This window comes from Protopterus annectens, chromosome 7.part1 (assembly GCF_019279795.1).
Source record: "Protopterus annectens isolate FY-2018-M chromosome 7.part1, PAN1.0, whole genome shotgun sequence".
NCBI classification, from domain to species: Eukaryota; Metazoa; Chordata; order Ceratodontiformes; family Protopteridae; genus Protopterus; species Protopterus annectens.
This window is the reverse complement of record NC_056740.1, coordinates 424371383-424398882: the sequence shown is the minus strand read 5'-3', so window position 1 is coordinate 424398882 and position 27500 is coordinate 424371383. Positions and strand designations below refer to the sequence as shown.

Below are 27500 nucleotides of genomic sequence, written 5' to 3'. Positions count from 1 at the left end.
CCTGGCTCATTTAACTTTGTGTTACTTTCTCTAGGTCTACACACGTCTTAATTCTCCTTCACTTGTATATTATCAGACCAATTACTAAATATAATTCTCATTTTGGCATACATTTCTCTTAACATCTATCAATTTTGCAAAATCACAGAAGTTTCTAAATAAAAAGATCAGAAGCCTCAAAAATATTAGTTATCAGGGCAGAATGGCAGCCCTCTGCCTAGCCTGTTGAGCCATGAAGGATCAAACCTTCATTGACCTTCTATTCTTTTACAGGGCAAACAATTCCCTAAATGCCCAGTTACAGGAACTAAACCTTCAAAAGATAAAGCATGTTGGAGAGATAGATTTGTATTCCAACCAATGCCCACATCTGGAACAAACCTGCAGTACATACGAAGCAAAATAATGCCCTTGCCACTTTCAAGGTAAACCTAAAAAATTGGATGGATCCACCAGTCTACCTTGCATTACCTTCCTTGAGGCTGGAGGCAAATTTTAAAGATGGGTTACTAACTAGGTTTTTGTAATGGTCTGTTTGATGATTGCCTAGTACTTGTGTATAAACCAAACATGACTGTTTGCACCATTAACAAACCTTCAGGCATGGACTTCAATGGTCTGGTGTAACATAAGCTCAGTTAATCGTTTTTATATCATATGTTCATCTGACCCGATTCTGAGCTACTTTTAAGTTGAATGAAGATAAAAAGTCTAATTGAAGCAAACAGCAAAGATCAGTTAATTTTTCAATAATAATTGTGTCCCCTTATGCCAAGCACTGCCACAGAACAAGCACATAGGCAAGTTCCATGTCTGTTCAAACTCAGAGTGTCAGATAAAGTACAGTTGTGTACTCTTATCATAAATGTAGATGTTACAGTGTATTCACTGTTTCAGTTATCACACATTTGGGTTATCTGCTTGCAGTAGCCTTCAGTCGGCCTGATTACCCAAGTCTTGAGTCCTGCATCGGTTGATGTCTCATCTTTCATAAAGTCAGGTAGTCAGGATTATAAAGCATGCAGCCGACGCCATTACATCAGTTTTTCTTGCCCCAGATATCAGGTGCCCCCATAATGGGAAGCAATTGTATACAAGGTTACACCTCCAACAAAAAAGCAAATACACCAAAAAGCTTTAAACATAGTTAACAAAAATATAGGTATGGTTAATAGAAGTCAGGGGGCTGGAGGGAGGGTAATCAGGACTGCAACAGTGAATACACTCAGACATCTACATTTATGGTAAGTGTACACAACTGTACTATGTTCTTCGTGTTTCACTGTTGCAGTCATCACATTTGGGTAGATTGCTAAAGCTATAAGGATGGAAGGTTATTAGACAGTATTAGGACCAGCTATAAGGTCCTGCAAGACTGCAGTAGCAAAGCCAGCTCTGGCTTTAGAAAAAATTAGCAAGTGGTAATGCTTGGTGAAGGTATGTACAGAACTCCAGGTAGCAGCTTCTAGGATGTCCCTGGTAGGGACACCTCTGAGAAAGGCTGTAGAGGTGGATGGAGCCCTGGATGAAAGTGGTCTTATTCCCTGTGGGGTAGGTTTTCCATGGTGCTTACAGCAGATATGAATGCGATGGCCTATCCATTTAGAAATGGTTTGCTTTGAGATGGCCTTCCCCTCAGCCCCTGCAGCAAATGCAACCAGCAGCTGTTCAGATTTCCTGAGAGGTTGAGTCCTGTCCAAGTAAAATCTAAGTTGTCTGTGCACGTCCAAGGAATGCAGTATTCATACCCCTTTGTTCTGTGGATTAGAAAAGAAGGTTGGCAAATGAATGGACTGATTAAGGGCCATACTGAATACCACCTTGGGCATGAAGGAGGGATTGGTCCTGAGGGACACCATGTCTACATGAAAGATGATGAAAGACCCCACTGCCATGAGGGCCTGTAATTCAGACACCCTTCTTGCTGAAGTGATGGCCAGAAGGCAGGCTGTTTTCCAAGAAAGGAATTTTAACTCTGCATTTGCAGCTGGCTCAAAGGGAGGTAGAGTGAGATTTTCCATTACAAAGTTAAGGTCCCAGGCTGGAGTAGGGGCTTCTCCTGGGGGGTCTTAAGTTTTTGGCCCCTCTGAGGAATTGTTTCAGCAGTGGAGGAGAGAAGAGGGGTGGTTCTGTATTGTAATGAGCTGAAATGGCTGAGGCATGAATTTTGATGGAGGAAAAGGAAAGGCCCTTGTGAAGCATCTCAGTTAATTATTGAAGAATCTGAGGTAAATTGGGTGCTGCTGTGCCCATCTCCTGAATTTGGCTCCAGGAACAGAATTATTTCCATTTTTCAGCATAGGATTTTCTAGAACTAGGCCTCCTTGCCTCCAGAATGACATCCATCACTTGCTTACTGAGGGATTGTAACGGAGAGATCAGGTCATCAAGCCAGGCTGCCAGGTTCAAGGTTTGAAGCTGTGGGTGCAGAATCTGGCCCTCCTGCTGGGACAGCAGGGCATGTGTCTGAGGCAGGTGTCATGGTGCCAGCAGTGACGCACTGCGCAAGAGGGGGTATCAGTGTTGGCATGGCCAGTCTGGTGCAATCAGTATTGTCTTTGGTTTGTCCTGTTTGATCTTTAGTAGTACCTTGGAGAGGAGAGGTAGAGGGGGAAAGGCATAAACCATAGGTTTTTCCACGTGAAGGATAGGGCATCCACTTTCCAAGCTTGTTTGTGGGGAGTCCTTGTGCAGAATTTGTCCAATTGGTAGTTCTGGGGGGAAGCAAACAGGTCTATCTCTGGGCTCCCCCATTTGTTTCTCAACATGTTGAATATCTTTGGTTCCAGTTTCCACTTGTGTGGGTCCATGAGATTTCTGTTTACGTCTGCCAGTGTATTTAGTTTTCCTGGCAGGAACTGAACCTGTAGGTGCATTGGTAGCTCAAGGCTGTGTTCCACAGAGCCATGGTTAGTCTGCAGAGAGGCTATGAGTGGGTTCCCCCCCTGCTTGTTTATGCATCACTTAACAGTGGTGGTGTCCGCCTTTACCAATAATTGTCCTGGAAGAATGTGGTCCATGAAGGCTGTCAAAGCAATCTGTATAGCTAACATTTCTTTTTGACTCATATGCAGGTGCATTTGACTTGGGTTCCATTTGCCCTGAATGCACTGCCCTGCCAAGTGAGCCCCCCATACATAGTCTGATGCATCTGTTGTTAGGGTTTGGGCAGCAGGGGGCAGAGTGAATGGCAGTCCCTTGTTTTGGTGGCAGGTCTCTGCCCACCAAAGGAACTCTATCTGTAGACAAGGTATGATAGGAATCATTGATTCTAGATCCTGAGAATGTTGACACTATAGGGTTTTTAGACACCATTCTAGTTTCCTCATATGCAGTCTTGCATATGGAATTAGTAGAATGCAAGAGGCCATGAACTCCAGGGCTTGCAGTACTTTCCTTGCAGATAGCTGGGTCTTTGTGGCCAATAGTTTGAACTAGGCTGTCAAATGAGCTTGTTTCTCTGGCGTAAGGTAGGCCATCTGGGAAGTTGTATTCAAGCTTGCTCCCAGGAATACAATTTGTTGGCAGGGTACAAGATGTGATTTCTTTTTGTTTATAGTGTACCCCAGAGAAGTTAACAATTTCTTTACAAATGCCAGATGTTTTAATAGTATGTCCTGGCTTTCTGCCTGAATTAGACAATCGTCCAGGTATGGGTATATCTGAATATTTCTTTGCCTGCAAAATGCAATGACTGGAGCTAGGCACTTTGCGAATACCCTGGGCGCAGTAGTTAAGCCAAAGGGCAGTGCAGAGAACTAGTAGTGCATGTAGCCCGCTCTGAAGCGTAGGTATCTTCTGCAAGATTTCTTTATTGGGATATGCAGGTAGGCTTCTTTTAAATCCAGTGTTGCCAACCAGGCATCTTTGCTTAGCATGGGAAGCAGCTGATGAAGTGTTAGCATCTTAAATTTTGGGATTACCAAAAACATGTTTAGGATAGACAGGTCCAGGATAGGACGCCAGGAGTTGTCTTTTCTGGGTACAAGAAAAGTCTTGAGTAGAAACCTTGCCCCATTTCTTCTTCTGGGACAGGTTGAACAGTCCTGATGCTTAAAAGAGAGAGAACTTGCTTTTGAGCCTCTGCCCACTGATTTGGGGGTAGGTCTGGCCAACTGTTTGGGGTTGGTAAAGAGTGGAAGTGGAATCTGTATCCTTGGTAAATTCTATTTAAAACCCATTTGTCCTTGATAATGAGTTCCCAATATTTTGCATGCAGGGCAATCTTTCCCCCTAAAGGAACAGTCAGTTGAGAAGGGCTTGGAAGGTTTAAAGTTAAGTCACTGAGACAGTTTACCATAGGGTAACATAGTCTTACCACTCCCTGCTTTGGAAGTGGGAGCCCCCCACTGCTGGTTCTGGGTTTGGACTGGTTCTGGGTTTGGACTGAGAAGGCCTGGAAGAGGCCGGAAAGGACCAACTCTAAGAGGGCCAATGCCTACTAAATCTGGGAGGCTGTACTTGCAGGAAATATTTAACAGTTTGCATAGATTAAGCTTTTTCTTCCATCTTTTTAAGTACTACTTCTGCTTTGTTGCCAAACAGGTGGTCTTGGTTTAAGGGAGCATCCAATAATTTAGCTTTAACATGAGCTGGCAAAGATTGCTCCTTAAGCCAAGCATGCCTTCTAAGTACAGACTCAGTGACAGCAGCCCTGCAAGATGCCTCTAATGAATCAAAACCACATTGCAAAGTATGTTTTCCAACTTGTTCAGCAGAATGCATTAAATCCTATAATTCTTTATTTTCAGCACAGTCTGGAATCAACGTAATTTTCTGTTTAAGCAATCCAATAATATGCTGCCGATACTTTTGCATATGAAACTGGCAGTTTAAAGCCCTAATGGCCAAAGCTGCAAAAGTGTATACCTTCTTACTCCATCTATCCAGCGCCCTGTAATCTCCATCAGAGAGGGTAGGATTTTTGGCAGTAGTAGCCTTAATGCCCTTGGGTCCCTGTGAAATGGTCTCCAGATCTGCAGTAGGATTCTTAAAGAGGAACTTGTGAGAGTCAGGTACCCTGTAATACCTATCAGGTTTTCTGGGAGCAGGAGGTAAGGTGTCAGGGGCCAGGCTAGATTCTGATCAGGCATAATCTACAATGTCCAGTACAGGAGGCAGGGCCGGCCTTAGGCATAGGCTTAAACCGAACTAGCGACCGCCCTAGAGCGCTGGGTACACAGCCCCGTAGAGGGCGCAATTTGTGTTTATCTATTTATTTTAATTAATTTACTTTTCTTAATAAGAAAAGTAAATTAATTAAAATAAATAAATCATAGGGCGCCAGAATCGTAGGGGGAAGCGAACGCCCCTCCCACTTTTACAGCTGCTGGTTGGCAGGACTGGATGGATTCAAGAATTAACAAAAACCTTCACCCGTAGTAGTGGAGTCTTCTTCTTTAAGTAGGAACATGCATGCATACATCCACGCACGCCAAACGCGGAAATTCACTCCATGTGTACGAATGTGCACGTTTAGGAATTAGGCTGTCGGTAAGATCTATCCAGAAGAAATAACATGCGGATCACTGTAGGTAGTTATTAGAATTAAGTTTACATACTCTGTGTGTAATTCATGAAAACCCACTGAGAAAGATAGAAGCAAAATTTGCTTTCTTGGGGGCCGGATAAAGACACTTTTATATTTGAGAATAATAATTCCTTTTTTAATATGGATATTACCCCCTTACATTGCTGATTAAACAGCCATTCTTTACTAAACATTGGCCTTGTGTTTTGGGTTATGTTTGGGAGTGGGAAGGAGATGATGCAAACTGGGTCCCATACAGTGCTGAAGCCACTGTTGCCTTGGAGACAGCACAGCAAATGATGAGAAGACAGTGAGTCTGACTTTCGAAAACACAGTATACTCTGGATCTGGGAAAGATGATTCAGATCAACAGCAAAACTAAATATCGCAGGAAGATCAGGCGAGAAGAATCAGGTAAATGTGTCTTTGAATTTTTTTTAATGGGTAGCTTCCCTTTGTTTTACCACATGTACTGTACTGAGAAACTTTTGTTTTAATTGGTGATGAGCAGAAAAATAAGACTTTCTATGTTTTCTTTCTTTGAAAGCTGATTTATGTTTTCAGGTAGTGCTCACTAGCGTTGATGTATTGCACTTTCAAGTTGTAGATGCCACTTATCAGTTCATTCCTTGGTTTAATATCGTAAGATGCATCTGAAGGTAGTGTTTTCGATGTTTTTTTGAGACATGGGAAACTGTGTATTGCTACATCTTTTCAAATTTCAGAAAGTGCACATTGTTATTCTTCTGGAGTTTCTGATGGTTAAAGCAGAAGATTAAGGCTATGAGCTGTTAACCTCTTCCTGTTGTCCTAGTTTGGATTCCTCTGTCTCCATTTGCCTACTCTGACGCTGAATAAAGCACTTAACTATACAGTGTACCGGGGTCACACCTGGAAAGGGAGTGTCCCCCCCGTGCTTATGCAATTAAATAAATACAAAGAAATGTCGTTTTTGTGCACTTTTTTTTTTTTTTTTTTTTTTTTTTTTTTTTAAACATCTGTAAATTATGGGTATACGATCGTACAAGTACCTTTTAGGGATTAAGGGTTTGCCAAAAAAAAAACTAAAGTTGGAAAACCATGTAATAAGTATTTTTGTAATCAGTGTGTTATTAGCTAAATGAATCCTGTCAGTGGACTCTCCTTTGTCTGTTGCTGTTTACTTGGATTGAAAATAATTGCACTGCTGTCATTCCTTGGATCCATGCAATCCATGCCGCCTCTTGCATTGTTGGATTAAGGGGAATGCTCTTTGTCTCAGTCCTAAATTCTTTTGTGGTTAGGTAGAGTCCAGATTTCCACTTCACAGATGTCACTGGAAAATGTGTTGCATCTGCAGTGGAAAAAATGTATAGGCCTTAGCTTCCCAAATTTAGAAACCACCTCTGTGGTTAGCAGGTACTCATACAGAATTGTTACTTGCTGTATCTTTAGTGGTCATACTTTTGCATTGTGTTCCAAGCACAATTCCTTCTTGGCAGAGAGAGTCTGAACTTGAGGCTTTCCTTAGTGCCATGCAGAGGCAGGCAGAGAAAAGAGCTTTTCTCTAAAAATGATCAGGGACCCAGACCTAAAGCCCCAGAGAAGATATCTCTTCCATGTCTGTATTTACATAGTAGTCTCTGTCCTGTCATTGGCTGCTGCCATTACTTATGAAAAGAAACACCATCAAGTTTCTGTCTTTAATAGCTGACTGAATTTTTGAGAGATACGTTGGAGAGGTATCTCCTTGGCCCTTAACTTTTGGAAGAAGTACACCTGCAGTGGTAGCTCTTGCCATCTTCTCTCACACTTTTGCTCAAAAAGATACTACTTTAACAGGTTAACAGCGTTAGGACACAGTTCATTTCAGACATGTGTTTTGACTTCAATTTCCCATGGTGGTTTACCTAGGACTTCAGCCCCTGGGAGAGTGGATCTGACTACAGAGGCCTTCTTTATAGGATAACTGTTAGAAATTTCAGGGAACTCTTGAGTGACAGAGTTCTGAATTTTCTCTCGGCCCTGTGCTTGGTGATCAAGGTTTCCTTGGAGAGTGTATTTACCCCCACTGATACTCAGTTGTTTTCAGTTTGCACAGACTGGGTCTCATTAATAACGGCTGTAACAAAAAATCTTTCTGTTCAATGATTAAAATGCTAGAACTTTCTAAATGTTCCTAAGTCACCAAATCATTAGCCAGTAGCTGCCCAGGCATGAGGGATGAGTAAAGAGGCACAATGACCTCCCCTGATCTAGATGTGAATCCCTTCGTGATTAGGTGGGCTATATAAAATGTTTTTCTAACCACTTTGGCCACATGGTTGTCAAATGAGAGATTGCTATCAACTTGGGTCCCCAGGTCCCTAATTACTTCTTCTGTACTTAATGGATTTTTGCAAAAAGGGATGACTATACACTTGTAGCTTGAGGCCATGCCTCTGGCACCAGTTGTCTGTTTCTATGAGACCCTTTTGGAGGATGCTTGTGTAAGCTGGAGAGTTGATTATGGCACCCAGTTTGCAGTCATCTGCAAACTTGGTCAGCCACAGTCCTTCTGTGTTGGCCTGTACCTCCGAGAAATATATACTGAACAAGAAAGGTCCCAAGACTGAGCCTTGTGGGACTCCACTTGTAACTGGTTTGGAGTCTGACATGGCTCCAGCAATTCTAACCATGTGGGTTCTGTCCTTGAGCCAGTTTGCAACCCATCTAGTGACATAGGGGTTTATATTTAAGCTGGATAGCTTATCTATGATGCCTGAGTGGGATATTGTAGCGAAGGCTTTTGTGAGGTCCAGGTAGGCTGTATGGACCACCTTCCCCTCATCAATGGCCTTGGTGACTGTTTCAAAGAAATTGACCAGGTTTAAGAGGCAGGATCTGCCCTTAACAAAGCCGAACTGGGTAGGATCCAGTGTCTGTAGGTCCCAAATATCATTATTTATGAGTTCCATGATGATCCTTTCCATAGCTTTGCAGACCAAGCTAGTCAGGCTTATGGGGCAATAGTTTCCAAGATCCGTTGAGGCACCACCTTTGTGGAGAGGGACCACTGTTGCTGTACGTCACTCTTTGGGTACATATCCTGTAGTAAGGCTGAGATTGAACAGCAGCTTTATGTTTGGGTTCAGTTCATCTTGAGTTCATGTAGGACGCCCGGGACACCGCCTGGTCCCATTGATGCTGTGTTTTTGCTTTGGAGAGGGTTCTTACCTGAGCATCTGAGATGTCAGGGGGGCAACACTCTGCTGGAATAGATATTTGCTCTTTTGGTGGGGAAGGGGGGGAGAAGTTTGCACTGAACCTGTCGGCCAGGATGTTGGCAATGTCTGTGGGTTCAATGTATTTGTTGTCATTTTGGACTAATTCTGAACATATCTGGGAATTCCCACCCAGGTTCCTAACATAACTAAAGAAAGCTTTGTGATTATCCTTAGTGTCCTGTGCAATTTTTCTCGGCTGGCCTTAGATGATTTTATGAGTGCCCGTAGTTTTTTGCTAATACTGATCAGAGATGCCTTCCCTTTTTGGGATTTTGCTTTAACATGTAGTGACTTCCTTCTTCTATTGTATAGTTTGTTTATGGCTGGGGTCCACCAGACAGGACGCCTGCCTTTGGGGGACTGGGTCTTAGTTTTATTTGGGATTGCATGATCCATGCATTCTTGAAGGTGTTCACAGAATGCATTTATAAAGGATTCTGCAGTCTGGGTATTTTCCACAGGCTCGGGGGCTTTGAAGGATTCCACCTCTGTTTTGAGTAGTGTGAAGTTTGCTTTAGAGAAGTTTTTCACTGTGGTTTTCTGGACAGGGGTTGGGGTTGGGATGTGGATATCCATTGAGATTAATTTATGGTCTGATCTTACCAGTGAGGGATACACTTCTGGTCTGGAGCATAGAGTCCCCATGTTGGTGATGATCAGGTCCAGTATGTTTTCTTTTCTTGTGGGAGCGATCACAAGTTGTTCCATAGCATTTGAGTTTATAAATTCTAGGAACCTTTGGGCTAGGGTATTGGAGCTAGAGTAATGCCCCCAGTCTATGTTTGGGTAGTTAAAGTCACCCAATGTAATGGTGTTTGGAGAGACCTTCATATTTTCCAGTGTTCTCAGGAAGGCCGAGTGGGGTTCCTGGGTTTGGGAGGGTGGTCTGTAACAGGCTATAAACTGGAAGGCAGTTTTACCCACTGTTAGTTGCACATGGATAGTCACCAATGCTTTGTGTTGTGCCACCAACCTGGAGGTGTGGGTATCTTTGACGAATATTGATACTCCCCCTCCTTTTGTGGTTCGGTCCGAGTTTTGGGGCCTAAAAGCATGGTATGAGGTATAACCTGGTAGTGTTGGGGTGCTCTCGGGAGCCTTGAACCAGGTTTCTGTTACTGCACAGATATCGATGTTCTCCATGCTAAGGAGAGTTTCGAGTGCGTGCATCTTGAGGTTTAGACTTCTGGCGTTGAGTAGCAGTATTCTTAGTTTCTTATCCCTTGTATTACCTATGGAGGTGGGTTTGTCTTTTGAGCCTTGTCTAAAAAAGGCACTATGGGGGTGGCAAGAACCTTTGCCAGTATCCGAAAGCCCAGGAGTGACGGGTGCAAGCCATCCCTAGCGAAGCAGCATGGCTTGTCGAGCATGTCATCCTAGGCTGACAGGCACTGGATCCTTTTTGAATGACACCAATACTTAAGCCAATTGTTGAAATTGATCATCTTATCTTCATATTGTGGCATCATTCTTGGTGAGGGTAAGATGCTACTCAAGGTCAGGGTCATACCGGCTTGGGCTACATGCTCAGAGAGCTCCTCTGTCTCTTTTCATGTAGTCCAGGGAGGTATGTCTCAGGTCATTCACACCAACATGGACAATGACTGAGTCATATTTGTACTTGCCTTGGAGTGACCTGAGTGCTTGTGTTTTGTGGTGGATCCTAGTACCTGACAGGCAGCTTACCGTGACCTTCTCCTTGTTCAGCCTGGTGAGTGGGACGTCAGTGTGCCTGACGATAGAATCACCTATTACAAGTGTATCAGGTGTGTTGTTTAGCCTTAAGGGCTATGACTGTTCGGCACACTGCCTTTATGAACTATGTGTTGCACGTGTTTTGTTTTGGGGTAGTGGTTGCTTGGGTGTCTGCTTTGGCAGTCTCTGCTGCTTAGGCAGATTTTTATTTAGAGCCTCAAAGTATGTTTTTGTGTGTTTGTGTTTGGTTTGCTGTCGTGGTAGGTCTATGTGAGACTGGAATTGTAGTGAGTGTGGATGCCTTCTCCTCCTGACTGGTTACGCCAGTACTGAATTGAGAGAGCTTAGCCTCCAGTTTGGCTATATGGCTGCATCTCTCACATATGTTGGAACTTGTTGGGAGGAGGAGAGGGTTGTCTGTGTACATGAGGCAGTTGTAACATTGCCTCAAGATTCCCAGATTCGCCAGCTGGACCGGAGAGGAGACTGCCAACTGACCTTTGGAAATGCTAGAATAGTACAGGGAACTCCTTTAAAATTGAAAAAAGGGCCAATGGGGAGTAAGGTACTCAAGGGGAGTTTGTGAGGGTGTAGTGCTTTTAATTTTTTAGTGTTGACTTGTATAATTGCTTTAGTGAGCAAGTGTCAAGCTTTAGAGTAGGAATAAGGTATAAGGGAAAAAGTGAAGAGCAGACTTTGTAGAGCTGAGAATGGTTTAAACCCAATTAAGCGGCGCTGCCTGATGCTGCGCTATGTGCAAAATCGCGCGAAGCCGCGCTAAAGCGGGTTTTATACAGGGGGACTTGAAAGAACTAGAAATTGGCCCAAAACAGCCAATAAACTACCTTCTTGTGCTGGGAACACTCCTCCAGGTATAGATAGACTGCTGTAAGCTCCCCACTCCCACTGGTGAACAAAGAAGCCTCCTTTTATCCAAGAAAGGAAATGGGCAACACAGGAACTTTCCAAAAGTCCAGAATACAGCAAAGCCTGTATTTGGACTACTCTAGGTCAGAAAAGGCAGGAAACAAGGATAATTTTTTTTTTTTCTTTTTTTGCAAATAAACAGCAGGAAAATGTAATAAATATGTAACACAGGCTAGCGCACTTGAGTGTGTAGCCTCAACAGGTAAATGCAACAAACAGGACAAACTTTAAAAGTGCAGGTGAAAAAACAACTTTAAACAGTTTAAAACAGTTAAAGAAGCAGAAAAATTTGCTATATAGCTAGATCGGACAGTCACCCAGGTAGTAGCAGGAAAAAAACACTTTTATCAGATAAGCAGTCGCTCTTTTAGCCTCTCTGCTGCTAGCACCACTCTGCAGGACCACGAGGAGCTTGGCTGAGTAGCAAGTGTTTTGGAATATGGCCCCTGGTATAAGCCTGCTTATAGATAGGCTTTACACTGAAGTAGGTCACTTAAACTAACAGCAAGTCCTTTGAGATCAAAGCAGACTTACACCGAGAGCAACTCTTTTGGAATCTGGCCCTATACTTATGCTACTTGTAATCATGTAAACTTCTTATCGAATATCACATTAAATATCTTCCCATCATTTCTGATCATATCTGTAGGTGCACCAGTTGTATAGGACTACATTTTATTATGGGATATGTTTTGTTTATATATTGGAGTGTTTTGTGGGTCCATGTGACCTATCTGTGGGCGTAGCTGAAATAGGGGTGTTCCTTGTGTTCAGTGTGGGTGGGGCTTAAGGGGCGCCAGAGCAGTACTTCGCCTAGGGTGCCGTTTCAGCTAAGGCCGGCCCTGACAGGAGGGATAGCTAAAGGCCTGTGTTGAGGCAGGAGTAAGAATTCCTTAAGCCTTTTTTTGGAGTCAGAGTAATCCTGGCTTTCCCAGCAGAAATGCTCCCTAAGATTATGCAAGATTTCACCAAGAGAAAATCCTCTGGAGGGGAAGCAGAGGAAATGGAATCCTCTGCATCAGAATCTTCACAGGTAGATAAGGGCAAATCCTGGTCATCAGAGAAAACAGAAATTTCAGAATCCTGATCAGAAGAATCAGAAGGAAAATCAGTCCTAGGTCTCTTAGAGGGGGAGGGGTGGCTTCCCCCGATTAGAGTAATAAGGTCTTAAGTCATTCTTATTTGCATAGGGGCCTGACCATGCGGTCTGGGCGTCAAATTTCTAGGCATGGATTGAGTTTTAGGCCTAGAAGAAGAAGATGGCGTTTAATATGCAAGTCAGTACGCCTGAATACACCCTCAGAAGCCAGTGCATACATAGCGGCTTTGGACCCATCCAAGGTAGACATCCGCAGGTTCCACAGTCGAAGAAGCAGCTCACGGCATGAATGGGTCTCAGTAGAGGCCTGCGAATCTGAAGTAGCGGGTATCAGGGGCTTCAAAAGCGTCTCACTGAGTACAGGCAAACTGGCGACTAGCTTTGGAGAAGCATCGTTGGCAGCTTTGGACCTTTGCGGTCGGTCTCTGTGTTTTTTCAGAAAGTCTATAGTCGGGTGGCTTACTGAAGCCATTTCTGGATAATTGAACTGAGTACCAAAATATTTGGAAGCATAAATGAATCTACGATGAATAGTACGAGGTTTGAATAAGGCACAAAACCGACAGCGAGGTACATCGTGGTCTGGGTCTAAGCAAGGAATGCAGTATGAATTAAAATCTTTATGAGGTAATATGCTTTCCACAAGAAATACAATTAACTTTTGCTGACATCGGTTTAGAGCACGGAAAAAGGATCCCCAACAGCGTACTTAACTTAGTTGAAGACTTCAGATCTGAAACTTGAAAACAAAAATTTCAGGAGTCGGCCAACCGGCACTTGTGAACTGCTTCTGCTTCGGGCACGGCACGGCAAGAAAGACTGATGTAATGGCGTCGGCTGCATGCTTTATACCCGACTACCTGACGTCATGGAAGATGAGACAGCAAATGACGCAGGACCCAAGACTTCGATAATCAGGCCAACTGAGAGCTACTGCAAGCAGATAACCCAAATGTGATGACTGCAACAGTGAAACACGAAGAACATCATACTATTCCTCATTTCACAATGGCTTGGGGGGGGGGGTGCATCGTCCCACTTCTTAGTGGCAACAACCAAAACAATACCTTAGACCTGGTGGGTGTTTACATTTATATATTGTTTGTATTATTAAGCAAACAGTGGTCCATCAGGCAACAAGAAAAAATACTGAAACTTGATTCCAGATGAGCCCAACTTTTCTAATCTTACCTGTGACACAGACACAAACATGAATTAGTGGGCCACTGCATGCATTTTCTCTTTCAACTAACAGCAGAAAGGCTGTAGCTCTGGAGAACAGAAGGAAAAATGGAAAAGGTACACAATTCACAGAATACCAATTACTTACACAAAACTGTAGGGACTGTTGGTAATGAGGAACAGCTTCTTCCCTTGATTTACAAGACGGGTGAGAACAGCATACGTCTCCTCCCCACGAATAATATACTTCTCTGAAAAAGAGAATAAAGTTATTCGCTGAGGTAAGTGTTGAGCAAATTTGTTATCTGCTGCAGTCCTATCAGACTGTTCCTCAAATTCAACTCTGTATTAATAAGCCAGAAGTAATGGATGAAAATTCAATCACAGATCACAACGTTCAGTTTTTGCCCCCTGAAACGTATACCAAGGAGTCACAGTTATGTACAATACAGACTCCAGGTATGAACACGGGACATGACGTGGTAAAAGAGGAGAAACAAAACTAACAGCATGAGCTTGTTAAAAACATCTCAAAGTTCAAAAGGCTATACAAAAAACGTGCTGCGAGATGATTCTAACCAAACAATATTCTAATACAAGTCTAAAATAGAATGAGATTCAAATGAAAACTCATTCATTCCAGTAGAGCTCTGGAGGTTTTAGTACTCTAACTTCCAATCGGTGCATCCAGACCTTTTTGGCAAAATCAAGTTATGTCCTCACATTTCAAATGTTCGTATCTCTGGAGACATTAGGTTTACTAATGAAAAGAAAATGGCAAAATGTTCAACACAAACTATTCTTTACAGTGGTAATATTCATTAGATTGTAGGTCTTAAACTGAATTACACTAATCCTAAACACAGTAAATACTCATTTTGTAATATTTTGTAAGCAAAGTATCTTACTGTGAGCCTTCATAAGAGGCTAAGCAGTTATGTCTGCATTATTTGGTTGTTGAAATATCTAGAAAACTGGAACATTGTGAGAATAAAATAAATAGTACATGAATAACAAAATACTTCAAGGATGATGTGAAACATTACTGCAACTGTTCAAAGGAGGTTACTAGGCTAGTGGCCCCGGAGCCTTTACAAGCCTAGCCATGTTAATAGGTTCATAGGTGTGTACTAGGCTAATGGCCCTGGAGCCTTTAACAAGTCTAACCCATAGGATTACCTTGGCATTGCGCCACCCGACCTTAGTTCCCAGTGCCTCTGTTGAGTAGCGTCACTGGAGTTATCCCCAGGGTGAATTTCTATTTCCCATCCACTCAAGATTTCTCTTGAAGAGGGCCAGTGAGGTGCTCTGCTCGACATGTATGGGAAGTCTATTCCAGAGCATGGGCAGTCTCTGGGTTATGAACCTGTCCCTCCAGCATGTTTTGTTGATTTTGGTAATGAGGTTGAGGTCTCTGGAGTGTGTGGTGTGGAGGGTTTAGTATTTCTTTAGATGTAGCATTTCTAAAAGAGCTGGGTCAGACATCACTTTTTAAGTCGAGCACAGATCGCCACTAAGTAGGTGATATGAGACAGAATAGTTGGAGTTTTTTTGAGTCTGTCCATATAGGACAAGTGTTTAAGGCCTAGGATCCTCTATGAGGTACTTTTGTGGCCTCTCCAGTTGTTGCAGGTGTCTAGCGAAGTACATGCCAAATGAGGCATTGTACTCGATAACTGGCCTAATGAAGGAAGAGCAGAGGGAGACAATGACATCTTTCTTCCTGGATGCAAATCCCTTAGTAATGAGATGTGCCACATGGGACTTTCTGACCACAGTGGCAATGTGGTGGGTCAACAGAGAGGTTGTTGTCTACCTGTGTTCCCAGATCTCTTAAAACTCCTTCTGTGTTTAGTGGACTACAATCGATGTGGTAATTCAAGGGAACTGTTTTTTTCCCCAAAGGGAATGACAACGCACTTTTTGGCATCGAGCTTAAGGCCATGGTTCTGACACCAGTCATTTGTCTCAGTGAGGCCTTTCTGTAGGATGTCAACATCACTTGGGGAGTTAATAATAGCTCTCAACTTGCAATTGTCTGCGACCTTTGTCACCCAGAGTCCCTTCGTGTTGGCCTGGACTTCAGGGAAGTAGATATCAAACAAGAGGGGACCCAGAGGCGAACCCTGTGGGACTCCACTCGTGACTGGTCTGCAGTCAGACTTGGAATCTGCTACTTTCACACTGTGGGTTCTGTGAACCAGTTTGCAACCCACCTAGTGATGCAGGGATTGATGCCTAGCTTAGTGAGTTTTTCTATGATTCCCGAGTGGGGGGAATGGTATAAAAGGCCTTGGCCAGATCAAGGTAGGTTGTATGAAGCACTTTGCCTTCATCCACAGCAATGGTGACTGACTCGAAAATTTGAGCAGGCATGATCTCTCCTTCACAAAACCAAACTGTGTAGGATCCAGAGTTTGGAGATTCCCTATATCCTTGTTTATTAGGTCCATGATGATGCATTCCTTATCTTTGCATATCAGACTCGTCAGGCTAATGGGGCGAAAGTTCCCCGGGTCTGTAGTCACTCCTCATTTGTAGAGAGGGATGACTGCAGCAGTGTGCCATTTGGTATGGACAAAGTCTTAGGTGCGGCTGTGACTGAACAGGGCACATAGGTGAGGTGCCACTTCACTCTGTAGTTCATGTAAAACACAGCCAGGGATATTGTCAGGTCCCAGAGAAGCTGTATTCTTGGCCTTGGACAGTGCTGTTTTAACCTGTGCAAAAGTAATACTGGGTGCCTGGCAATCTACTGGTATTGTGATTGGTCCTTTAGGAGGGGAGAGAAGGGTAAAGTTGGCACTGAATCTGTCAGCCAGTATATTGACAATATCTGTTGGCTCGGTATAGGAGGTACCATTGTGCAGTAGCTAAGAGCAAATCTGGGTATTGCTGTGGAGATTCTACTACAGAAGACCTTTTGGTTGTCTTTACTATCTGCTGCAATTCTGTTTTCATAGCTAGCTTTAGAGTATTTGATGAGGGATCTCACCTTTTTGTTTAGGCTGATAAGGGAGCTTTTCCAGTCTTGTGACTTTACCTTATTTCGCATCAGTTTCCTCCTCCTGTTGTAGAGTTTGTTTATGGCAGTGGACCACCAGATTGGCTTCCTTTTTTGGAGGAGAGCATCTTGGTTCTACTGGGTATGGCGAGATCGATGCATTTGTGTACGTGTTCGTACAGTGCATTGGTGTGACTCGGCGGTCATGCAACTATTCTCCATTTGCTTGGGTGCCGTGAAGTTAGCCACCTCTGTTTTTAGGAGTCCAAAGTTAGCTTTGGAGAAGATTTTCATGGTGGTTACTTTTGCATTGTGGGGGTAGTAGAATGTGGATTTCCAAGGTGATTAGTTTGTGGTCAAATCTAACCAGGGAGGAGTTGACTTATTGGTGTAGAGCAACGGTCGCCCATGTTAGTAATGACCAGGTCAAGGATGTTGCTACCTCTAGTGGGGGTAAGAACGAGCTGGTCCAGGGCATCGGAATTAATGAATTCCAGGAAATGGGCAAGTGTATTGGTACACAAGTAGTTTTCCCAGGTAATGGAGGGGTAGTTGAAGTCGCCCAGTATGAAAGTGTTAGGTTGGACCCTAATATTCTTCAAGGTACTTAGGAACATGGAGGGAGCATCTTGGGACATGATTGGGGACCTATAGCAGGCTACGACCTGAATCGGTGTCTTACCCAATGTCAGCTGCACCTGAAGTATCTCAGATGCATTATGTTGGGCTACTAGTCTAGAGGTGTGTGCATCCTTTATGAATAAGGAAACACCACCACCTGTGGAGCTTCAGTCCAAGTTCTGGGGCTGAAAGGTGTGCAATGAGTTATAGCCTGGTAGTGGCAAGGGTGTTTTCTTCTGCCTTGAACTAAGTCTCTGTTACAGCACAAATGTTGATGTTACCATTTTAAGGAGTGCTTTGAGCGAGTGCATTTTGAGATTTAGACTTCTAGCTTTGAGTAGCATGACCCTCATATTGCATTTGTTTGTAGCTGTTACAGTGGTAATTTGGTCTTTGGAACACAGCCTAAAAAGACACTACAGGGGTGGCAAGAGCCTTGGCCAGTATCCAGAAACCCAGTGATGACAGATGCAGGTCATCTCTGGCAAAGCATTGAGGTCTGTTAATCATGTCATCACAGGCAGACATATACTGGATCCCCTTAGAAAGACACCAGAAACTTAGCCAATTGTTGAAATCGATCATTTTCTGCTTGTACTGTGGTATCATTCTGGGTGATGGTAGGTTTCTGCTCAGGGCTAGGGTCATACTCACCTGGGTTACATAATCCGAGAGCTCTTCCAGGTCTCTTTTCATGTAGTCCAGGGAGGTACATCTCAGGTCGACAGATAGGGTAATCCCAAGTATCCCCATTTGATCTTTTTTTTTGGTAGTTTGCAAAATGAATTTATGAACACAGTGGGCCCATGATCAACACCAGCTTCCCCTGTCCATGAAGGACATGGTCCACCCCTGGGGCAAATTTGCGGTCTCCCATCCATTTATCTAGGTTGCGTTTGACTAGGGTCAATGAAGAGCTCTGTTTTATGTGACTAGGGATTCTATTCCAGAGAAGCAGTAGGCTCTGAGAGACTTATCTGTCTCTCCAGCATGATCACTTAATGTCACAAGCTAGGCTGAGATCCCTAGAGCGAGAGACTCTTGAGCCATTTGACTTGTGGATTTGCAGCATTTCCATTAGGGCAGCAATGGGGATTTGCCCTATAGGGCAGGCACAAGTCACCTTTCAGCAGCCTATAAGAGTAAAGTGACAGGGCTTTCAGCCGGTTCACATAGGTCATGGTTTGGTATCCCTGAATTTTCTTAGTGAGAAACTTCTGAAGTCTCTCCAGGTGTCTGGTGAGGTACATGCAAAAGGGTGCATTATACTCTGTTAGTGGTCTGATGAGGATCGAGCACAGTGGAGTTATAACATCCCTTAACCTGGATGCTATGCTGTTGCTTATGAGGTGCACTACATAATAGAAGGTTTTCCTCACCACTGTGGAAACTTGGTGGTCAAAGTTCAGACTGTTGTCAACCTGTGTGCCCAAGTTTCACACCACTGGATTGGAACTCAGGGGGAGTGCTGTCAATATTGAAATTTGTAGGGAATTCCATTTTGCCAAAGGGAATAATAATGTATTTTTTTGTGTTTAATTTTAGACCATAGCTCTGGCACCAACATTTGTTTGTGTTGGCCCGTCTTGTAATATGTTGACAACACTGGGGGACTCAATGATTGCTCCCAGATTGGGATCATCAGCAAACTTTGTGAGCCAAAGGCCATCTACTGTAGGCTGTACTTCTGAGAAATAGATGCCAAACAGTAAGGGGCCCACACAACACCCTGTGGCACTCCAGTGGTGACTAGTCTACTGGTGGAGATGGAGTCATCAATTTTGACAGTGCGTGTTCTGTCAGTGAGCCAATTGGCTACCAGTCTAGTAATGTAAGGGTTAATCCCACATCTGGGAGAGTTTCTCAATTATGCCAGAGTAGAGAATTGTGTCAAAGGCCTTGGCACCATCTTCCCTTCGTTCATGGCTTTGCTGACATTCACAAAGAAGTCTACCAGGTTAATAAGCATCATCTACCCTTAACGAAAGCAAACTGGGCTGGGTCCAGCATTTGGAAATTATCTATGTCCTTTTTTTAAACACCTTTATTGAATCAAACTGTATTAACAAGTTCAAGTTTACAAACATATTTCACATATACTGATAAATATATAACCTAAGTGACATCACAAATTATTCAATTCCTCTACTTTTTTTTTTTTAATAAAGAAACATCTTCATTAAACCATCACTTATGACACAGGCATCATATATTTATTCTATTTTACATTTGTTGACTGGGATAGTACGACTGGATACATGTCCATTTTCAGCAGAGGCCCGGGGAGAAAAGCTCCAAAGGAGAAACGTAGTACCCTTGTTTTGTTGGGGTTAAAAACCAGACGACAAGCAGAAAGCCAATTTTCAACTGCAGTACGTTAAAGGCCTTCTGGGTTAATGTCTACACATCTAGCTAGGAGGTGGTAGAGCAAATCAAAGTGGAGTTGTTTGCATATTGAATGCAGTTTGCTTCTGGGATGACAGTATGGATATCATATTTACCTAAATGAAAATAATCCACACCAGCACAATCCCAGTTGCAAGCATTTTATATCACAAACCATACTGATACACTCCCAGTTGGAAAAATTATACATCAATGATAATCTTCCCAATGATTTTCAGTCAAACACTGCATAGCTCATTTAAGTCCTACCTTCATTTAAAACCTCATTCCTCCACAGTGGGAACTCCACTGTTCCCACAATTCCCATTTTTTCCTATGTGGTTTGCTCCTACCCATTTCTAAAGACCTCAATTCCAGCTGTTTTATTCTGTTACTACATTTACTACTTCTAGTATATAGTTGGTTTAGATTATGATTTCCATGGCTTTTTGGCAGCCACAATAATTAGACATAGCAAGGCTTTACAAGTCTAAGTAATTCCAATTCTGTATCAGCTCTGAAAAAAATCATCCAATAGTGCATCCTGCAGGGAATCCTTAAAGCCTGCCAACTCGCCGCACTCCCATAAACTATGTTCAAAGTTACCTCTTTCTTCCCCGTCACACCTCCAACATTTGCTGCCTACCCAAGGAAAAATTCTATGGAGTCTCCTTGGGGTACAAAAATATCCACAAACCTTTCCAAGCAAAAATCCTAAATCTTCTAGATTTAAATCTTCTAGAATTTTTGCATATTAGGGAGACATACATATATCCTTCCATTGTTTCTTTGTGAACTGCTGATCCAGTCTCTCTTACCAAGAGATTCTAATCTTCTCTAATTGATTCTTCTAATTATTATGCAATCTTTTATATGCTCTACTAATTATTCTATTTTTAATGGCAGCCTCTGCTCTAGGTTCTACTAAAAACTCTACCAGTGCTTGTCTTTTGTTTAGGATCACCATATTTATTTCTCTTTGCCTATACTCCAATATCAATCCTTGACAGGGAAGGCAATCTCTAACCTGCAGTCCAAATAGATTATTGACCTCTTCCCATTCTATTACATTTATATTTCTAGTTATTTGCTCCCAACACCTTCCTTTGTCAGTTTTCTCCAATATATTCTTGTCCCCTCTTGCCTGTCTGTACCATAATTGCAGTCATGCCTATTAGCAGAATCTTTCTCCATACCCTTGTTGGCTTAGTTCTTAGGATATTTTCTACTGTTTTATAGATACAATATCCTGTATGATTATTGTTATTCTCCTTAAAGGCCTGCATCCAAAATCCCAGTCTCTCCTTGTATCTTGAGCTTCCCCCATTTCACCATCATCCCTTTCCACTTTGAATTATAGTTTTCTGCTTGTGCTACGTATAGGAGCCTTAATTTTGTAGCTTTGAAATATGCCTTCAGATCGGGTAATCCCAATCCACCCTGCTCTACTGGAAGAATCAGCTTATTCCACTTGACTTCCTGTCTTCCCCTCCCAGATAAAGTCCTTCAGCTCATTAATTGCTATCTGCAGTTTCTACTCTAGTTGACAACAATATACCTGACCTGTGTATAAGACTAATGGGACTAAAATCATTTTAACTATTTGTATTTTATTCTCCACATAACAAAGCTTCCATTTTCTCAGTTTTTGTATTATCTTTTGTTTACTCTCTTCCCATATCATTAGCTGTCACACCAGACTCATTTTTAATCCATACTCCTAAATAATTCATTTTATCTTGTCCCCATAAATATGGGTATTGCTGAACCAATTCATATGTGGGTACATAATTTACTACTATAGCCTTTGTTTTAGTTTCATTCATTTTGTATCCCAAAAGATAAGAAACTGTCTGAAAATGTTCCACAACACTATAATGTCTCATTCTGGTTTTGTCAGGTATAAAATAGCAGCAAATACAGCCAGATTTTCTTGACTACCATGTCAGTTATATCCTTGAATTTCTCAGTCCCTTATTTTCTTTGCCAATGGTCCTAAATATAGTGCAAACAACAAAAGGGAAAAGAACATCCTTACCTGGTTCCACTGCTCAAACAGAAATTATAAGAGAAGACCCCACCCACTTTAATTTTCACCTCTGATCCCTTTATATATATATATATATATATATATATATATATATATATATATATATCCATCTCCTTTTGATCAACCTTATAATTTTTTCAGGAAATGCAAAATATTTCCATTGACCTGCTTTTAAAGTCCCAGCTTACTCTGTCAAATTCTCTCTCTGCATCAAGACCCACCAACAACAATCGTATTTTCTTACATTTTGCCTCTCTCTGGATCATCGGTGTTCTCTTAGTGTTGTGTGTTTGCCTCTCCTCCACAAAACCACATTGATCTATATCAATTTTGGCATTACTTTTGCCATTCTTTTAGCCACTATAGATATCAACTCTTTATAATCATGGTTTAGTACTGAAATGGGCCTTATGAAAGCTGGATCTGATGAATCTTTACTCTCTTTAGGTATTATAGCTGCCACTGCTTTCTTCCAGGATGTTGGTTATTTTCTTCCTCTTAAAATACTGTTAGGCAAAACCTTCTAGATCTTTCAGTTTTTTCCCTCCTAGCTTCCAAACTTTGACAGGAATACCATTCATTCCAGGAGACTTTCCTGTAGATTGGTTATACAAAACTATTTTTTATCTCATCTATTCCTATCCTAACCGTTAGTAAATGAGCCTCCTTCTACCTCTAGTCTTGGCATATTTAACTTTTCCATAAACATTTCCACTTGCCTTTTCTTGATTTCCATATTTCTCTGCTTTGTACAGACTTTCATAGAATTTCTAAAATATTTCTAATACCTCTACAGGACCCCATTACCTTCCTTGTAGTAGGCTCCCTAAGCTTGGCAAAAGCACTTTCTACTTTCTTTTGCTTGATTCGTTGTGCTAAAAGGTTTTGTGCTCTAGTGGTATCAAAAAAATAAAAAAACAGTTGTTTAATAGCAATCTTTTTAAACTTGTGTACATTATCGAGGTAATCCCTTAATTTCTGCTTAGCATTCTGCAGTTGATCCTCTTCTTATTCTGTAAGATTTCCTACTATTCTGCATTACTTTAACATTTGTCAGTCCCTCTAAATAATTCTTGTTACTTAACCATAGCTTCCTTTATTTCCACCCTATTTTAAACTCCACCTAAATTTTATCCCATTTCTTAACTATATTTTTAGAAGCAATTTCTATCCTCTCAAATAGCTCCTGAATAATCTCTACTACCCATTCCTTAAATTCCTTTATTTTAAACACATGAGAAAGCAGAAGTGTCTCATTTTTATTTCATTACTTTTATTTTAATTAGGATATGATCTGAAATAATTATTGGGTAACATATCAAGACCTTCAATTAAACGCACATGTTGTTGTGAAATGTAAATTCTGTGTAGCCTAGCCCAGTTTTTATATCTTTGTGAATAATATGTAACTGTCCTTCAAACTCCTAGTACTGAACTCATGTTCTATGCCAAATATTTACATAAATGTCAACAAAAATCTACCCTCCTTTGTCAAATTTCCCTTCTGAGCCCCTCAGACAAATTCCAGTCTCCACCTTTAAGCAATACTCCTTGTTGAAAATGGATTATTTCATCCAGATTTTTTTTAAGCTCCATTACAGCAATTTTAGGTGAAATATAAATAAAAAGTACAAAGACATGCACCTAGAGTTTCTCCCAAGGCCTCTGCTGAAAATTGGCTTTGTTCCAAGTCGGACTTTCCTGGAAAACAAATGTTAAATCAAAAAAATAAATAAATGCATGCCAGTGTAATCCTCCTCCCTTGCCAGTAGTCCCTTAGAACTACAAGTCTGCCATCATCCTTTTTATCCTCTTCTATCACTATAGGAACTCCACTTGCAATTAATATAAGTACTCATCTTTTCCTTTGTCCCAGATATTCTGTTGAACAACCATCCTGAAAACCTTTCTTTATCAAATTCACATGTTCAGTTCTTTCTAAGTGTGTCTCCTGTAACATAGTTATTTGCACTCTATTTTTAATATAATTCACTATTCTCTTTTTTGTATCGGAGACCACTGACATTTAAAGACATTACAGAAAGCATTGTTGTATTAAAAAGTTATTAGCATAACACCTTTTTTGTTAACTATTTCCAGCTTTTGTGTTACATGCACACAGTGTTTGGCAGGCTGAGGTTTTATACAGTTGTTTCTTGTCATATCCATTTGAGCCTATTTCACATCTTACAAAACGTTTTGATTTATTGAAATCCCTAAAAAAAACAATACTCCCCCATAAACCTATGAATTTAATACTAACACACAAAACTATATGCATCTTCAAATATTGAAGTTTCACCTTCCTAATAGGAATAATGTCCCAAACTGACAGCCACACTCAGACTTGGGTTAACCTAAAAGAAAGGTTATCCATACCAAGATGCATGGTGCAGTCTGTGCTTCTACTAAGTGTTAACTGGCTTAGTTTCATCTTTATTGCTCTCCCAGCTGGGAAAACCATTAAATGCCTTCAAAGAACATCATCTCCTAGCCAATTTCTACTTTTTTCTCCCCAGCCAATCACTTCCTATCAGGTTCTAACCTAGTTCTCTTCATTGGATTGTCTCCATGGAGACATGAGGACCAGATACAGAAGTGCTACTAAGTATGTATTCATTTGCTAGAAAAAAGTCTCATAATATTCAATACTCTGTCATTTACTTGCTTTCTCTTAAAACTTGTAACTAAATCAATCTAAGGTCCCTAACCTAGTCATTCCCCCATAAAGGCATGAGAAAAAGCACATATTTTTTTCTTTTGTCACATTTTAACCAGGCTGTTTTTTTAACACTGCAGTTTCTACATTTCTTAAAACTGAAGAGAGAATGAAGGAAGAATGGGGAGGAAAAGAACAGCAGCACCAATTTAAAATCCCAATTACACTAAAATTAACTAAAAACTTTACTTTATAGCACGCAAAGAAAACCATGCACCACAAAAGTAGCACTATTAAGAAAAAATGTTTTCTTTACTTGCAGTTAACTTTCTCCCCCCTCTTCACCTCCCCAAAGCATTTTTATGAACATTAAATGACATGAAGTACGGCATATAATTTAACAGTCCCCACAAGTCCAACAGATTCTGAAAAAGTCCAATATTTCCATGTTTCTTGTTCTATCAAATTTCACAAATATAATTTTGCACTGTAACCCCACATTAAGTTACTGGTATCATTACTGTCCATCTCCATCTCCCAAATCTCACCTCTGCTTCACTTCCAATGTACTCTCAATTCTTCTATTCAACTCGTGTCCCTTCCTTCTCGCCAACATTTTCCATTGAAACAGTGGAAGAGGTTTCACAGGTACAGCCTCTCTGTGGTCTTTACTACCAGAAGAACAAGAAGCAGAATTTCCCTCTGTTTGACAGCTCACTTGTTGGACAACTTTTGTATTTTTTCCTTAGCATGTACTTAATCAAAAAAGCATTTTGTCCCTCCAGGGTAGAATACCTTGAAGATGGCTGGGTATAGCACTTTGAATCTCACACCAGTGTCTTGACATTCCCTAAATAGTGGAATGAATTTACTCTTCTGCCTGGTGTACAATGAGTAATCATTCTCCACAAATACTCTACTGTCTCCTTTTTTTAGCATTTTATCCTACTGCTGCAGTTCTGACATAATCAACTCCTTCTGCTGGTAGGATTGCATCTTTACTATTAAATGTCTAGGTTGCTTTGTCAGCCAGTTTTGGAGCATATACACAATGTGCCCTTTCAACTAACAACTTCTGCTGACAAATACCAGTTCAGTTGCTTATTTGTGCTTTCATAAAATTGATGGAGTTTTTTCCTTCCAGCTCCTCTGGTATAGCTGAAAACCAAGTTTTCCCTACATGCTCTGTCCTTCAATTCTATTATTTTTTGAAACATCTCTTCCTGAGCATTATCTGATTCAGACAGCTTTTTTTCATTTCAGCCTCAACTTTTTTTTTTTTGCAGCGTTATCACCTCTTCTGAATATCTGTTTTAAGCTTCCATTTTTTCCAGCCTTTTGCTCTTTGTGTTAACATATTCCATCAATGTTTCTTTTTATTTTAAATAGGTCGGTGTGCAGTTGTCTTATATCCTCCTGTAGGTTACCGAAGTCATGTCTGGAGGTTGCATTAATTTTTGAACCGCTGCAGTGCTTTCCCCAGTCAGTGCTTTTTCCTCACTTTTTGTAGCAGATTTTTTTCCAAGTGCTCTGTTTTTTTTTTCCCATCATCCAGGCAAGTACACTTACTAGCCAGTTATTGAAATTCACCCATAAACACAAATGTCTACTGGCATTCTCTGTTGAGTTTCTGTTTTCACATTGGGGGAGCTAGTGTTAAGCTGTTACTCAGTGTGCAGCCATCTTCAAAGTGCCTATGCCCTTGTTGATAAGGTCCATGATGATTCTTACCATGGCCTTGCAGATGAGTCTGGTTAGACTTGTGGGTCTGTAATTGCCAGGGTCAGTTGATAGCCCCCTTTGTGCAGGAGGATTACTGTTGCCGTTCTCCATTCTGCAGAAACACAGCCAGATGTCAAGCTATGATTAAAGATAATGCCAAGTGAGTCCGCTAGGTCTTATTTTTGGTTTAACCAACCTGAGATATTATCTGGTTCCACTGAGACCATGTTTTTGGCCTTGGCAAGTGCAGAGATGACATGTTCTCTAGATAAACTAGGGCTGGTGTCAAGTATGCTTTGGGATATGGTAGGTGGGGATAGGGGGTGAATTTTGCACTTAATCTTTCAGCTAGCAGGTTGACAATATCTTCCAGTGTAGTACGAGTGATCCCATTTACATCCAGTTCAGCACATAGCTTGGCACTCCCTTTTAGACTTTGGATGTAGTTAAAGAATGGCTTATGATTGTCCTTGGCTAGGGATGCAATCTTTGTTTTGTAATTTGCTTTGGAAAGACTTTACAATATTTCTGATTTTCCTGTTTAGGCTTAGGAGGGAACTCGTCCTCTGCAGAGTGATATTCCTCTTGCTTTTGGCCAACAGTTTCTTCTTCTTATATAATCTGTTTATTGTCCATCATGTAAACTTTAAGATATAATCTATCAATCTCTTATATGTAGCACGTTTTTTGGAATTAATTCAAATATGAAGAGACTATATTAGATGTCTAGAAGCATCAGTTAGTTGTAATTATATAAACACCTGAACATCTGGAGGTATCACTAGGCTGTAATGAATTAAACTGCTTTTCAGATAGCACTGTGTTGTGTATGTGCTATACTGTCAAGTCCAAGGGACAGAACTCGGACAAAGTACAGGCTTAAGTTTCATAAACACGGGGGAGGGTCAAAATGGCAGCCCATTAGGATGAAGCAAAACACAATAGTACTTGTGGTTTCTTTTTACCAACAATATAATAGCCTGGTAACAGCCCCTCTACAGACAGACTGCAGGCTCCTGCCAGACCCTAATCTTAGCTCTATATTCCAGGCGAGTACTCTGAGGATAATTCCCAAGTGAGCCTCAACTTGGCTCTCAACGATCAAACCTCTTAGGTCTTCTGGGAAAGTTCCAGTTCATCCCTTCTAAACTTTCAGGTGTGTGAGTGTGTGTGTGTGTGTGTGTGTGTGTGTGTGTGTGTGTGTATGTGTGTGTGTGTGTGTGTATGTATGTGTGTGTGTGTGTGTGTGTGTATGTATGTGTGTGTGGTGTGTGAGAGTGTGTTCGCGTGAGCGTTTGGGGGGGGGGGGTCACATTCCATTTCTAGTTCTACAAGTTACTTTAGTAATAATCCACAACTGGGTGTGGTAACACAGGATTTA

General features: G+C 41.5%; 1 protein-coding gene across 1 annotated transcript in view; it reads right to left on the bottom strand.

Moving 5' to 3' along the window:
* The window catches only part of NT5DC2 (5'-nucleotidase domain containing 2), a 996759-nt gene that overhangs the window by 331511 nt on the left and 637748 nt on the right, over positions 1–27500 (bottom strand). The window contains exon 8 of the mRNA XM_044078885.1: positions 13827–13929. Within this exon, the coding sequence (XP_043934820.1) occupies positions 13827–13929 (103 nt within the window). The remainder of the gene's footprint in view (positions 1–13826; positions 13930–27500) is intronic.